This window comes from Hydra vulgaris, chromosome 12, assembly GCF_038396675.1.
Source record: "Hydra vulgaris chromosome 12, alternate assembly HydraT2T_AEP".
Classification (NCBI taxonomy): Eukaryota; Metazoa; Cnidaria; class Hydrozoa; order Anthoathecata; family Hydridae; genus Hydra; species Hydra vulgaris.
The window spans coordinates 9,545,083-9,561,606 of NC_088931.1; the positions used below are offsets into that span (position 1 = coordinate 9,545,083).

At 28.4% G+C, this 16,524-nt stretch overlaps 1 protein-coding gene across 1 annotated transcript; it reads right to left on the bottom strand.

Moving 5' to 3' along the window:
• Positions 1 to 1,626: 1,626 nt before the first annotated feature.
• On the bottom strand, positions 1,627 to 5,517 carry LOC136087942 (uncharacterized). Its single transcript, XM_065811572.1, has 3 exons — positions 5,141 to 5,517; positions 3,974 to 4,184; positions 1,627 to 2,544 (listed from the first exon to the last, which is right to left on the bottom strand). Exons 1-3 carry the CDS (start codon positions 5,515 to 5,517, stop codon positions 1,627 to 1,629), a joined length of 1,506 nt encoding a protein of 501 aa, XP_065667644.1.
• Between the last annotated feature and the right edge of the window lie 11,007 nt (positions 5,518 to 16,524).

Below are 16,524 nucleotides of genomic sequence, written 5' to 3' on the forward strand. Positions count from 1 at the left end.
GTAGTGGCCTTTGGGCCTTGGGGAGGTGAAATAACAAAAAAAAAAAAAAAAAAAATTTGTAAAAAAAAAAATTTGTAAAAAAAAAAATTTGTAAAAAAAAAAATTTGTAAAAAAAAAACTTGAGCATGAAATCTAGACATATCTAAATACTGGTAATTTGCTTATTAGATTTATTAGTGTTTTCGAATTGATTAAATCATTAAAAGTATTGTACTATTTTACTTCTATTTATTTATTTCGTCATTTTACACATTTTACAATGTTATCTATAAATTTAAACAAATATATATAATTACAAGCTGACTGGGGCAAGTAGAAGTCAAAATGACTTATCATCAAGCCCCTTTGTGAAATACAAAAAAAAATACAATTAAATTTTACATCTTCCAATATTACATAAAAGAGTGAAATTAATAAGTTTAAAAAAAAAAAAAAAAATTGGTTAGAAATTTTAGAAGGTTAAAAAAGAACTTAAAGTTAAAAAAAGAAGAAATTTAAGATAAAGTTAAAATATAAAATAACAAATAAAAAATTACAAATGTACATATTCGTATACATATTAAAGACAATAAACAAAAAAAAAAAATTTAATTCGCTTCATATGCATATACATATTCAATACAATATTAAAATTAAATAAAGTACATAAAAAATTAAAAATACAAAATTATTTCGATTTTTTTTTTAAAAAATGAGAGAATATACGTAATGTTTAAATTTAGAAAGTGTTTTTTTATAGTTCTTTTAAATGTAGCAATAGATTTTATTTTTTTCATATTTTCGTCAAGAACCGAATTCCACAAGCGTGGTCCCCGGCATATAGTCGAGAATTCAGATTTTTTGAGTGATGTTAGTGGGATGTAGTAATTACTCATTGAATGTCTTGTTTCATATTTATGATGCATTCGAGTGAAACTTTTAAAAAAATATTTTGGAATCATTTCATTTTGAAGTTTAAACATAAATAACAAGTTATGGTATATATTTAGTTTGTATACATTTAGAGCATTTATTTCCTTGAGTAACGGCTCAGCACTTTCGTATCTACTTGCGCCCAAAACTAATCTACTTGCTTGCTTTTGTTTTGTATAAATAATTTTTAGGAAAGATAAATGATTGTTTGCCCAGGCAATATTACAATAGTTAATATGACTATGTATAAATGAAAAGTATAAATTTTTTAAACATAAATTATTTAAAAGATGTTTTGTCTTATACATAATCCCCAGGGTCTTTGAAACTTTGTTCTCGACTAGCTTTATTTGGCTTTTCCAATTTAAATTCTCATCGAAAATTATTCCTAGTATTTTCATTGAAAAAACTCTTTTTATTTTAATATTGTTAATTGTTAGTTCAGGTAATTTGAGTGGAAGGTTCTCGGATTTAGATGACTTAGCAAACAGAATATATTTCGTTTTTTCAATATTTAATGAAAGTTTTTATTTGCTTCAAACCACTCATTAAGATATATTAATTCTGTATTTACAATATAAAAAATATTTTTTAAATTTGAGTCAGAAAAAAAAACATTTGTGTCATCAGCAAAACAATATAATTAAGTATTTTTGAAGACAAATAAATATCATTAATATAAATTAAAAACAGCAGAGGTCCAAGTATTGATCCTTAGAGAACTCCGCAATTTATTGATTCAAATGGGGAACATGTTAAGTCATATGGTACTCCTTGTTTACGATTTTGTAAATAACATTGCAGCCACTTTAAATTGGAGTGAACTACTCCATAATTGTGTAGTTTATAAATTAGAATCTTGTGGTTGACAGTATCAAATGCTTTTGATAGATCTAGAAAAATTCCGAGTGTGTAACCGTCGTTATCAAAATCATTTAAAATTTGGTTGGCAAGATCAGTTACTGCATGTTCCGTGGAATGGTTGTTGCGAAATCCAAACTGTTTATGATAAAAAATGTTGTTTTTTTCAAGATAATTGTACAGTCTGTTGTGCATAATACGCTCTAGTATTTTTGAAAAACAAGAAAGTATGGAAGTTGGTCTATAGTTAGATTTTATTGAGTCATCACCGCCTTTGTATATCGGAATTATTTTTGCTAATTTTAGTTGGTAAGGAAAAATGCCGTTTTTTAGGGAAAGATTAAAAATTTTAAAAAGAGGTTTCTCTATAATATCTGAGACCGCGTTTACAACATCAGGGTTAACTTCATCCAGACCTGCACTTTTATTTGTTTTCAGCATACTAATTGCTAGTCGAAGTTCATCAATTAAAAGCTCCGACTCCTCCATGAAGGAATCAGATTTTTTCAAAAAAAATTTTAATGATTTTTTTCCCTCAGGAATTGCACCGGCAAGCTTTTTTCCTATATTTATAAAAAAGCTATTAAATGTTTCAGCAATTTCTTTATTAACAAAAGCATCTCCTCTATTATCATCTCTTTGCAATCTTTTTGGAAGATTATCACTTTTCACAATTCCCACTCCTGTTATTTCTTTAATTACATTCCATGTTTTCCTTGCATTTCCAAATGTTTTATTAAGTAACGAAGAGTAGTAATTTTTTTTGGATTGCTTTTTTAATTTTTCAAAAGAATTTTTATATTTTTTGTATTTGATTTCATTTTTGTAGTTCTTTTTTTTTAAAAATTTTTGGTAAAGTTTTTGTTTCCTTTTTGACGACTTAATGAGTCCTCTCGTCATCCACGGACTTAACAAATTTTTAGAATTAACAACTTTTTTTATTTTTGGAAAGGCCTTTTCGTATTGTCTTGTAAACATGTGAATAAAAAAATTGTAGCCATCATTAACGTCATTGCAATCAGTTAAAAGTTCCCAGTTTACTTCATGTAAGAGATCACGAAACGTGGCGATTGATTCATTATTTATTTTCCTTACGTATACCGTTTTTGTTTTTATTTTATTCTCAAGGGTTGCAGAATTTATTTTCATAAAAACTGGAAAGTGATCAGTTAAATCTGTTTTAAAAATACCACTTTGGATTTTAGTCCTTGTGTAATTATTAGTAATAATATTATCGATAATAGATGCAGTTGTTTTAGTCACACGTGTTGGCTTATCATGGAAAAACGCTGTATTGCAAAATCATGGGGAAAACGCTGCATTGCAAAAGTGTATTTATAAAATTCACGACTTGGTTATTAGCTTTATTATTCAATAAATTAAAATTAAAATCACCTAATAAGTACACATTTTTTTTAATAAGCTTTGGTAGCAAATAGTTTAAGTGGTTTTCAAATTGATTGTAATTACCGTTTGGCGGTCTATATATTGCAGTTATAAATGTATTTTTATTTGTGTTATTAATTATTTCAATAGTTAATGACTCACAATCAGCGTCATTTACTTTGAGGTTTTCAACATGTTTAAAAACCAATGAGTTTTGGACGAAAATAGATACGCCCCCGCCATTGCCGTTTTCTCTCGGTTGATGAATAGGTTTATACCCTGATAATTGAAAGTTAGAATTTATCGCGTCTCGATGACACCAAGTTTCTGTCAGACAGATAATACTAAACTTGTTACTTATATTATTTAACATCAATTTTAAATTTTTAAGTTTTTATTTATGCTTCTGATGTTTATATGTAATAATGAAAAATAAGATGATGAAGAATTAAGAACATGTTTAACATCGCTTCCGTCATTTTAACAATAAAAACTAAGAATATTATTTAAGACATAAAAATATAATAAATAAATATACTTTAAGCATTCTTATGTGATTTTTTAAAATCTTTAACTACTAATTTATCATAAATAACAACAGAATATTTACCGTTGTTCCTGTGAGAATTATTATTTTTTTTTTTAAAATAGTTGTAGTTGAATTTGACGGAACCGGGCGTATTCCGTAAGCCCATGAACAGTGCGCAATGTTAGCGTGCTTGATCGCACGGAAGATGATGCGCTGTGGTATTCATAATGGTAGCTGATCAGTCGACACTGACTCATTGAAGCAGTCAACACTGATAGCACTGACGACTTCGCTGAGAAGTGCGTTCCATGGGTGAGCGGTTTTTGAAGAAGTTATAGTGAACGAGACATTTGTTGTCGATTTCACGATAAACTTGGATGAATCTTTGTTGCCGTAAACCTTATTACGGTTACTTTGAATAGCGGGGTAACTTTGAATATAAATTTTTTTTTTCTGGCTGTAATTATGACAAGTATTTATATGAAACTGTTCAAACCTGAAGCATAAAAATATCAAAAATAGTTTATATTTTCATTATTTAAAGTTTCACTTTGTTTATTAATTGAAATTGTTGCTTTAAAAATCATTTAAATATTTCGGAAATTTTTCGTAAAAAGTTGAGCCAGAATACTTTGTACACTGCCTCAGCTCGTGTAGCAGCATGTTGTCTAAGTTTAATATTTTTTGTTTATAAAATTATTAGGTAAGTAAAAACTAAATGAATTCCTTAGCCTGCTATACTTAATAACCATGGGTATAGTATAAAATATTATGTTGTATACATTTTTTTGCATAACATGAGTAACATTCAAAGTAACTCCACAACATAAAATGCCAGAAACATGGAACCATTTTAAACTTATTCTCATTTGTATAAATTCTTCTTATCATGTATAAATTAGTATACAGTATAATATTTAGTTTAAAAATAGATATTTTATGTATATATAAAGTAAGTGTACACATATGTATGTATATACATATATACAGCGGTGGCCAAAAATTAAAGACCACTCTTTTTTTTTTCAATATTTATTTTTAACCTTAGTATAATTTTATTTTGGAAAAAGGTATCAAAAAAAGAAAAACATTTTTAGAAAGAATTTTTATTGTATTTTATATTTATTATAAAAGAATTTATAATTTTTTTACAAAATAATGTTAAAAAAATAAAAAACTGACTAGTAAAAAATATAAATGGGAAAAAAAATTGGTCAAAATTTTAAGACCAGTTTCAAAAATATTTCAAAAAGCAATAAAAAAATAATTTAGAAACGTGTTGTTCCTCCATTTGTTTTCAAGCACTCTTGTACTCTTTCTGGCATTGAATTCATTAAAGTTTTGATTACTTCATCAGGCACATTTTTGAAATGATGAGAGATAGAAGATTTCAAATCTTCCAAATTGTAAAGTTGTTCTTTACCAAGCTTGTGATCAAGCCACGCCCATTACTTCTCTATTGGATTCAAGTCTGGACTATTGGCAGGCCATTGAAGCACTTGAATTTTATTAGAATTGAACCAATCGCTAACAACATGCGCTTTATGACACGGCGCATTATCTTGCTGGAAAATAAGTCCATCTTGCAACTGCCATAAATCAATGCTAGGAATAAGCGAGTTTTCCAAAAGTTCGATGTACCTTTTTTTGTTGAGTCTACCATCGAATAAATGAAAAACGCCAACTCCACAGGCACTCATACAGGCCCAAATGCCTATTGAACCACTGCCTTGTTTTGTTCGTTTCAAAATGCATGATTCATTGAACCGTTCGCTTGGAAGTCTACGCAACATTACGCGACCTTTTCTGTTGTCTACCTCAACGTTCATTTCATCACTAAAGACCACACGGCTCCACTGATCTGTTGACCAATTTTTATGTAGTTTGCACTACTTTTTCCTGGCAAATTTTTGTTTTTTATTTAAGCGTGGTTTTTTTGCAGCAGCACGCCATAAATAATTTAAATTGTGGAAGACTCTTCGCACAGTTCTAGGGCTTGCTTTCAGACCATTTGACAGTGTCCATTTTGTAGACAAGTCTGTAGATGATGCTTTTCTGTTTTCTTTCATTAATCTCACTAACGAGCGAACATCACGGTCATTTGAAATTTTATTGCGTCCAATCCTATGACGATCATTAATTGACCGGGTCTCTTTGTATCGTTGAATTATGTTAATAATACAAGAGTGAGACCTTCAGAGCTTTTCTGCTATTTGTCTGATGCTATAGCCTTCTTCTTTTAATACAAGAGCCGCGTATCTGTCTTTTTCTTCGATCTTTGCACGCATTTTTGCAATATTTTTATATCCTTATTGCAATTCAAAAAATAAATGCTTATTTAATATCGAAACTCAGGTTTCGATATTTTATTTTATAGCCAAGGTAATAAGCAATTAGGACAGTTAAAAAAAATAATGGATTATTATTTTTAATAAATGCAAATTAAAGATTTGAAAGTGGTCGTTAAATTTTGTCCAATTTATTTAAGGAAGATTTATAAGTACTCATCAGTTTTTTAATAACTTAAACGCTATTTAATTAGAATTAGATTAAACAAATTATACCACTTTAATCCTTATGTTTTAATTAACAAGATATTAAAATAAATATTTAATATGTCAATTAGAATCTTCTTAATTTTAATTTAAAGATTAGGAAACCAACTAAAAAATGAGTGGTCTTTAATTTTTGGCCACCGCTGTATATATATATATATATATATATATATATATATATATATATATATATATATATATATATATATATATATATATATATATATATATATATATATATATATTAAAATATTTTAAATGAGAAAGTACAACTTTATAATGGAACTTGAAGTTTCATGCCATTCTGCAATCATCAGCCATATTATTCAAATATAAAATAAAAACCGTTATAAAAAATACAAATTCAGCGTTGCAACGGCATCTGACGTCAAGTGTACGTGATCCGATATTTGCTTATCGCCAGAATCAAAGTTAGAAAGTAAAAAATTTTTCCTATGCCTACAAGCAGAAACCAATTCACTTTTTTTATTAGGTAGTAAACAACTATCAAAATTCATAATAAAATATTTTTCACTGATGCAAAGGTTACACTTTTTTGTAGATGAATTACAAGATTGGCATTTTTTAATTATGTTCCACTTAATTATAGGCATGTTACCTGCGTCTTTGTGTTTCCAGATTTCTTTGGAAAGTTCTGTATTATTTCTATACCTGGTTGCATTAAATGATTTAAAGTGATTTGCAAATCTGAGCTTGAATGCGTTTTCACTGATACCGATGTAAGATTTTTCCGTAAGACTGGGGTTAGGTGATGATAAAGTGGCTTTATATACAACGTTTTTTGATAGACATTCGTTATTTAACGGGCATGCTGTTTTCTTAATGCAGTTGCAATTTATATCATTAGTGGTGAGTTTGTTGCGCAAAATTTGTTGGTTGTGTGAATTAATAATAGATCGAATATTTGGCATGCAGCTGTAACTTACTTTTATTGTGTTTCTGTTGAAAATTTTGTGGAGCTTACGATGTAATGGAAAATGTAAGTCAATTAAGTTTAAGAAAAGGTGTCCAATTTTTGTTACCACATTTTTACTGAAAGGAGGATTAAACCATATTATATTTCTTTTTCGTTTATTAGTATTAGAAGGGTTTAGATTTGAATGATATTGGAGATCGGTGGGAAATCCACTTTTATTTTCTCTTTATTTTAATATGTATATATATTTACACATATATATACATATACATATATGCACATAATATATACATATAAAATATTATAAATATATAAAATATTATATATAATTATATATTTAAAATATAAATATATATATTTGCATATATATTTATGTATGTATATATATATATATATATATATATATATATATATATATATATATATATATATATATATATATATATATATATATATATATATATCTGTGTGTGTTAAATAATTAATTCAATGCCTACCCTGCCATGCAGTTACAATTGCCAGTTAAAACATATCCATTCTTTTTATGAAGAACAACCCAAACTTTGTAGAGATTTTGGTTCTGTCCTTGTCTTTGGCTAGGAAGAACCTACAAATAAATAAAGTAATCCTTTATGTGTAGTCTAAAATAGTTTAAAAGATGAAATATGTATTTAAACAACACATCCTCATTGTTTTTTTATAATTTATTGTACATTTAGTTAAAAAAAAAGCGTTTTTAAAAATTTCTAATGAAAAAAATTTGAAAAAAATAAAATTTGTGTACCTTTGTTTTTAAAAAACAGAATTCACAATCCTTCGCAACTTCATAGTAATAAATATCATTAACGTGTCCGCTCACAAAAAAGTTATAAGCCTTTAAAGACTTAAAAGCTTTAAGTTTTTCATGAGTGTATTCACTTGTAGAGTTGATAAACGTCACCCCAAGATATATCTGGGATTTTTGTTAAATCTGAACTCCAATAAGGTTTATCGATTGAATAGGGGTCCAGTAACGTTTCCTTGTTTGCTAATGTTAATTTTTTCTTGTAATCTAATTGATCACTACTGTTTAACATGCTAAAATACAAAGATTTTGACCACATCTTCAGAAGTTTCATACGAAGTCCAGCAAAAAATGATTTGTTTTGACTGCCAAGAATTTGCGCATACGTAGATTAACGGACCAAATCAAAACAATTCCAACCCGTCTATAAAGATGTATTTTCCCATTCAAAATATTTTAATATTATTTGATCTATTTTTTTCAAAAAGATATTGATCACTCTTAAACAGACAAGAGTTGTATTTCCAGCAATATACAACATTTATCAATATACTATTGCGGCAGAAAGTAAGTATACACCCTACCCAAATCGTAAAAATAATAGTTTAATGTGGTATTTCTTATTTTTAGAAACATAATAGAAGCAATTATTGCATTCTGTGAATTTACTTAATCAATATTCTTTGCACTTCCTGTTTACAATAGCAAGTGTGACTCATGTTGTGTACTAAAAATTAAACTTTAAAGAGTTAACTTTGTATTATTAATTGTGCAAATTTTGAAGACAAGGTTAGTAATTGTTTTACAATATTATAGTATTGTTATTATAATTAGATTTTTAATAACAATTAACAAATAACTTTTTTTTATTGTCCTAAAAACTTTCAAAATGGTTCTGACCAGTTTTGACTTTAGGCCAAGTCATTAATAAATTATTATTATCCATTGTTGAGATGCATGTTGGGTTTTAGAGAATTTTTAGTTACAATTTGTTAGTTTAAGCTAATACTGATTAATTAATGTCTTTGGTTTTTCATTATTCATATTTGGCCATTTGTCTGATATATTTTGTGTAATTATTCATTTTTATATTTGAAGGTATGCCCAAATATCGTCGACTGACAACAGAAGAAAGACTTCGCGCAGTGTTCTTGGCAGAAACAGGTGCAAGTTTAAGAAAAATAGCCAGAGAACTTAAAGCAACACCAATGGGTATTAAGAAAATAATAGATAAACATATCGAAACTGGTTCAACAGCTGATAAGAGGCGATCTGGAAGACCAAAGAAAACAACTCCACACACTGACAGAGTGTTAGTTCGAATGTCCTTGCAGGATCGTAGACTCACTGCCCCTCAACTCGGTCAAAAAATTTCTGAAGAACATGGGGTTACTCTGGCAACTCGAACTGTACATCAGCGCCTTCTGAAAGTAGGTCTTCGTGGATGTGTGGCTGCAAAGAAGTCACTGCTTTCAGCTACAAACGTTCGTCGACGATTGGCATTTGCCAAAGCACACAAAGACTTGACAGTAGATGATTGGAAACATGTCCTGTTCAGTGATGAAAGTTCTTTCGAGTTGTTCCTTAGTTCCAAACGAGTAATTGTGCGAAGAAGAGTTGGTGAAAAATTCGTAAAAACTGTATTGCGCCAACTGTCAAGCATGGAGGAAAGATTTTAATGATTTGGGGGTGCATGTCTGGCTATGGGCTTGGGCACCTTTATCGATGTACTGGAAGTATGAACCAACACCAGTACATTGATGTACTACAAAACACAATGTTTCCTTCTGCTCGTGCACTGTTTGGGCAACTTAACTCGTTCTTCTTTCAGCATGACAATGCACCATGCCACAAGGCCAAGACTGTCACAGATTTTCTTCGGCGTAATCAGGTGGCAGTACTTGATTGGCCTGCTCAGAGCCCGGGCATGAATCCGATTGAAAATTTGTGGAGCGTTATGGCAAAGAACATTGAAGGAAAGAGGCCATCTAACTTGGATTGTCTTTGGTTAATTTTGCAACATGCATGGAACAATATTGATGATGTTACAATTACTCGCCTGTTTGAGTCAATGCCAAACCGTATGAAACATGTTATTAAAGCGCGATGTTACCATACTAAATATTGATCAAACTGCATGTTCTTGATACAGAGTGTTGTTTTTGATGATTCTGATAAATAAAAATTGTGTTTTCAACAATTTACAGTGTTTTTAATTGCTTAAAATAATAAATGTATGCAAAACTCAATGGTGTATATTTACTTTATGACGCTATAGTATATATATATATATATATATATATATATATATATATATATATATATATATATATATATATATATATATATATATATATTATATATATATATATATATATATATATATATATATATATATATATATATATATATATATATATATATATATATATATTATATGTGTGTGTAGTTTTTTTTTTTTTAATATTAACAAATCTTCAATCTTATAATATAAGTTAAATAAAAAATATGTCATATTATTTGTGTGTAATTATTTGTGTGTAACATTCTGAAATTGTGCTGCATTTATTCATTTTTAAACTTTTTATTTAGCATTACATAATAGTATAATGCCACGCTTTGTATAATAAGATTAAAAAACTTAATCCAAAAAAACCTGGAAAACCCACAGTTTTTTCAAATATACAAGAATTAGCAATTGTACAACATGCTGCTGCTTGGGGTTTTCCTTTTGATATAACATATCTTTGTGTGTTGGGAAAGTCGATTTTGGATATTGAAGGCAGAATTGTTCCTGAGTTTTACAACAACTTTTCTAGAAGAGAATGGGGCCTTGCTCAGAATGTTGTGTGAGAGCAGCATTGTGAAAATTGTCACAATGCTGCTCTCACTCAGCGAATGAGTCAGAACATCAAAAAGTGTCGTGCATCGTTATCATCTTCTGAAATAACAAAGTTCTTTGATAATTTAAAAATTACATTGAAGTATGGTGAAGAGTTATCATGATAGTTAAAAACTATGAAGTATGGTGAAGAGTTTCATCATAGTTAAAAACATTAATAGAAGTTCCTTCTTTTAATGTTTTTAACTATGATGAAACAAATTTATCAGATAGTCCTGGAATTAAGCGGTGTATCTTCAAAAGATGGGTGAAATATCTAGAACATATTAAAAACAGTAGTAAGAGTGCTACGTTAATCATGTTTTGTGGTTCAACCACTGGTCAAATGGTGCCTGATAATGTTGTTTATAAAGCTGAATATATATGGACAACATGAACTGAAGGTGGGCCACCTAATGTACAATATAATCGAAGTAAGTCAGGATGGTTTGATTTTGTTTGCTTTTCTGATTGGTTTGAGATCGTTTTTGTCAGATTTATAAAGGATTTTCCAGGAACTTGAGCAGCCGTGGTGCAGTGGTTAGAGTTCTGGCTCAGAACCCAGAGGTCCTAGGTTCGACGCCAGCTCTTGCCAAACAAGCGACATTGGTACGGAAGGAGGCGTGAACTTCCTGTTAAATGCTCTCCCGCAGTGCTCTGTGATAAGACCGTAAGGACTTCTGGGAGCACCTAAAATAAATACAAAAGTTCTTATCGGTGATAACCTAAGCAGTCGCTTTAGTGAAAAGGTACTTAAGTTAGCTTTAGAAAATAATATTGTGTTTGTTTGTTTAATAGCAAACTCTACCTATTTATTGAAACCACTTAATGTTGCATTTTATGGACCTCTTAAAATGCAACATTAAGTGCATTACCTCATTGGAGGAAAATACTGGATCAATGGAAAATCTCAGGTTTCAAAAAAGCACAGACCATCACAAAGGATCAATTTCCTTCTTTATTAAAAACTTTATATACTTATATATATTCATCAGGTCAAGAGGTAAGCAGCAATTTAGTAGCTGGTTTTAAAAAATGTGGTATTTACCTATTAAATGTGAAAATTGTCTTCAATCGTTTGCCAGATGCTGATAGAAATATTGAAACTGTTAAAACTAACGAAGCGAAACTAGCGAAGCAGTAGTTAATGTACTTAAGAGATTGCGTTTTGTTGATGGTGTGGAAAAAAAGCCCAAGCGAAAAAAAAAATTACTGTTGACCCTGGGAAAATATTTCTTTAGAGGATTTTCAGGCAACATTTAAAGATGTTCCGCATGCATCATCTTCTGTAAGTGAAACTGTTATCGTTTCATCTGAGTTGTCTTATACTCCTATACTTAAAAGACATTGCAATGAAGACTCTTTTTATGCAGGTCCAGTTAAAATATATCCATTAAGAGGAAAAAAACAAATTATGTCTTCATTATAAATTAATATCATATTATTTTAATAACAATAAATATATGTTAAGCCAGGCTGTTGTTTTTATTGAATTTTAAAACAAAACAATATGTTTTTGAGTAAGTTTTACTGTAAAAGCAAAACATATTCAAAGTTACCCCATTTGCGGGGTAACTTTGAATGACTAGTTAAATAAATATTATATTTCAATTATTTCGAATCCTTTCATTTTATTATTTTTGTGAATTTGAATTATGTAAGCGCCAACCGTAGCCCCTATATGCATTTTATTAAATTTCGATTATTGTCAATAATAAAGGAAGGGCATATAAAAATATCTCAAAAACGTTCAAAGTTTACGGTATATTCTTTATTTTATAATCTATAAATTTTATTTATATATATATTTTTTTGTATTTTGCAGAGATCATGCCCATATGTAAGGCGAGAATGAACCAGAAAATTGCGTTGAAGATATCCTGAAAAGAGCTCTGGATAGAAAAAGCGTCGGTGACCGTGAAAAACTAAGCCACAACAACAGTTTTTATGATATTTTTTTAGATCTGTAATTTGAGATATGTTTTAATCTTGTGTATACTTTTAAAGTATAAGTAAAAAAAATTTTTAATTTTTTTTACTTATACTTTTTTGTTTTATTTGTTTTAATTAATAAGGCACACTGGTTGCCGTTTCTGTTATGTTTTCTGAATGTTAAATTTTTGTCCCCAAAACCCTACAAATTCTGCGATTGCTAAAATACGCCTAAAATAACAAATATCTTTTGAACGTTCAAAAGACATTCAGAATGTCTTTTGAATGTTTAAAAGACGTATTTTCTAGACCAATTTTGTATAACTGCACTAAAACGGAAAGTCTTGTTTAAGTCTTTTTACGACGTCTTTAGAACGTCCTGAAAGGACGTCTTTGAGCGTCTAATCTAGAATCAGTTTAGAACGCGTCTGAACGTTCATTGTACATATTTTGTACGTCCCCATGTTTGCTGGGTAAGTATTAGAACGTATTTTTAAAGGAGTTTGATCTTTTTACTCTCCTCAGAAAAAAATTTCACAGCACTTAGAAATTTTTTTGAAAAAAAGAAATTTTTTCAAAAACGGCTACCTTTTGATTTTTAAGCTTCTAGATACAGCATCCTGAAGAGACACTGATAAATAAATATATTTCCATAAAAATATTTGGGGAACTCTCACCTAAAACCTATTTTTTAAATGTGTGTTAAGCAAGTTCGGATTATTTACTTTCGTTTTTCGTTCATTTCCTTCAACTTTTATTCAAGTTTTGTTTCATTTTCCCCCATTTAATCATAAAACAAATTTTTGAACACCTGGAGACTTTTTGAGTGTATGGTTTTATTATCAAGGGAATTCCTGAGCGAGGTGGCTCTGTATAAAACATTTTTAAACTTTTATGATTAAATAATGTTTTATATAGAGCCTTATGAGCCTTTATGCGGTAACATCAATTTATTGCAACATCTTAGTTGAAATGGTAAATTTTTCTTTACAAATGTGCCCTTCATAAATTCAGGAATTAAACCGTTAAGGGATTTAAAAACTTCAATCATTAGAGTTTGCAAGCCGAAGTTTTGAAGATAGATTCTTGAGCTAATTTCTTATTTCAAAGAGTTCTTTAGTTAGAGTTTGCGTTTTTTAAAGTTGATATTACCCCCCTCCCTCCAAGTTAATTGGGATTGTAGGGGAGAGTGGGGTATTGGCGAACACCTAAGCATAAATGCGAATTAAAGACACCAGTTATATAAAATTGATCATATTTATTGCTTATCATTTAGTCTAACTATTCAGTCAGAAACCCACAAATTAAAATTAATATTTAATTTTTTAATTATTAAAATTTTAAAAAATTAATAGAAAAAAAAATCACATACAAAACCCCGGGACGTGCTTTCACTAATTGTGCACTTTTGTGCAACCAGGATCGGCATTTATGACACATGATCCAATCTTCTGAGGGTGAATCTTTATACTTTTCTTCACAAGTTAAACAAAAAAGTTCTGTATTACCTCTGACTCTCTTTTTTTCTGTACATAATGGTACATGATCAGCCTATAATAGATTAAAGTTCTTCTTTCTTTTTTTAATTTTATTAGTCGTATTTTTTACTTCTTCCTTCTTACTTTTTTTTTCTCTAAAATATTTCTCATTGACGTACTAGTATTAATAGTGGAATGTTTCCTTCTCGATGTAGTTAAGGACATCATTGTAAAATACGCGATTTTAAAAAGCTTTAAAAATACGAAAAGTTAAACTTTTATTTCGCCAGGTTCCAAAGAACATACTTTAAATTTTTCAACAAATCCAAATAAATTAGCTCCTCTTAAATTATATGGCGCTAGTAAAAATTTAAGTTAATTTGAAATTTTTGAATATTTCAAGTTGCACGAGATGTTGTTAAAAATGCTCATACTTATCTATTTCACTCAACAAGGGAAAAGTTTTAAATTGCCATACTTTGTAATATTCGTGTTTGTAACCTATATTAAACATTGAAAAGATGTCAAAAAGTAATTTATTATAAAAATATTTTGACTTTTATAACTGTTTTCTGCATTATTTTCTCCGTATATTCTTTATGCATTAATATATTATTATGTCAATTGCTACAAGTAAATAGATCTAATCATTTACTTGTGGCTTCACAAAGTCAATAGACTTTGTGAAAAGGTCTCACTCACAAAGTCTCACTCACAAAGTCAATAGACTTTCTAATTTTAGGCATAAGTATAAGCGTAAAATTAGACAACAACAGTATGATGAATATTATATATTTTTTAACTTTAAACAGTTATGAAAAATAAAAAAAATCATTTGCTTGTCAATTGTTTATAATGCAGAAATAATTTCATATTACATTTATATTGTTTGTACCCTATTAAAGGATAATTTAAAAAAATTAGTTAATGTTAGAAATAAAATAACAAACAATATTGATAGACAGTATTTAAAAATAAAAGCAAAACCAAATTGAAGTACAAAAAAAATATTTTATATGTGAAAATCCCAAAACAAAGTTGATATTATCTGTGGATAAAAATTTTAAAATAACTTCAAAAAACATTTATTTGCCCCATTATTTTTTTAAGTTTTGATTTTAATACCCACTAATGTAGCTCCATTATCAATCAATGAAGAAATGAAACAAAAAAGTGTTAAAGCGTATTTAAGTGGTGATCAAATTGCGACTGAAGACCTTAATGAAAGAATAACTTACCTATTCAGATTTTGAACAGCTTAACTTCTTCAGGTATGTCTCCTCATTGTTTAAAATTGAAAATTGGTTGTGTAACTATGTTACTCAGAAATTTAGATCACAAGCTTGGGTTATGACATAGCACTAGAATGAAATATTATAATAAACAAAATAAACGAGTATTTGTTGCTTAAATTCAGGTAGTTCCATCAGATTCTAATGTAATTTTTGTTCTAAAAAATTGTCAGTTTCCTGTCAGTCTTATTGGCATGTTCGATGAAAATAAAAGTCATGGTAAAAGATTTGATAAAGTTAGTCTATATCTAAAATAACTGTGTTGAGAAACACAGTTTTTTTAGATATACTTTATGTTGGTCAACTTTATGTTATATGTTTAAGAAGAATCCGTCTGTCAATGTTGGCGGGGTATTTTCCTGTAATATAGGATTGGGTATATATCATATAGTGATGTCTCTGTATGGTATGAATAATTGCATGAGATGAATAATTATTTTTAAAAAAAGGATCTTAAAAATATTAATTTTTTAGTTAATTAAATCAAGTGCTGCTCAAAAGAAACAATTTTGATATTTCGAATTTGCCTTTTGCCATCCAAACCCATATTTTTGAATTACATAATTTTGCAATGTATAATTGTATTATATTATGATATGATGCAATTATGTATACAGTGTCTAGTTATGTAATTTGAAAACATGGATTTGGGTGCAAAAAACAAATTCCAAATATCAAAATTGTTTCTTTTAAGCAGCACTAAAAAATTCAGCTTTTTAAGACCCTCTTTTTTTAAATAATTATTAGAGGTGGGTAGGCAAAAACCATGCTGCTATTTTAGCCATATACATATATATATATATATATATATATATATATATATATATATATATATATATATATATATATATATATATATATATATATATATATATATATATATATATTATATATATATATATATATATATATATATATATATATATATATATATATATATATATATATATATATATATATATATATATATATATAGC

Bases quoted from the DNA above. Each gene is read 5' to 3' on its own strand.
- LOC136087942 (XM_065811572.1), bottom strand. From the start codon at position 5,517: ATGAACGTTGAGGTAGACAACAGAAAAGGTCGCGTAATGTTGCGTAGA. The intron at 4,185-5,140 runs GTAATGGGCGTG...TTTATGCTTCAG, and splicing joins GACTTGAATCCAATAGAGAA to GTTTGAACAGTTTCATATAA. The intron at 2,545-3,973 runs GTCAGTGCTATC...AAATTAAAAAAG, and splicing joins ACGCACTTCTCAGCGAAGTC to CAATCCAAAAAAAATTACTA.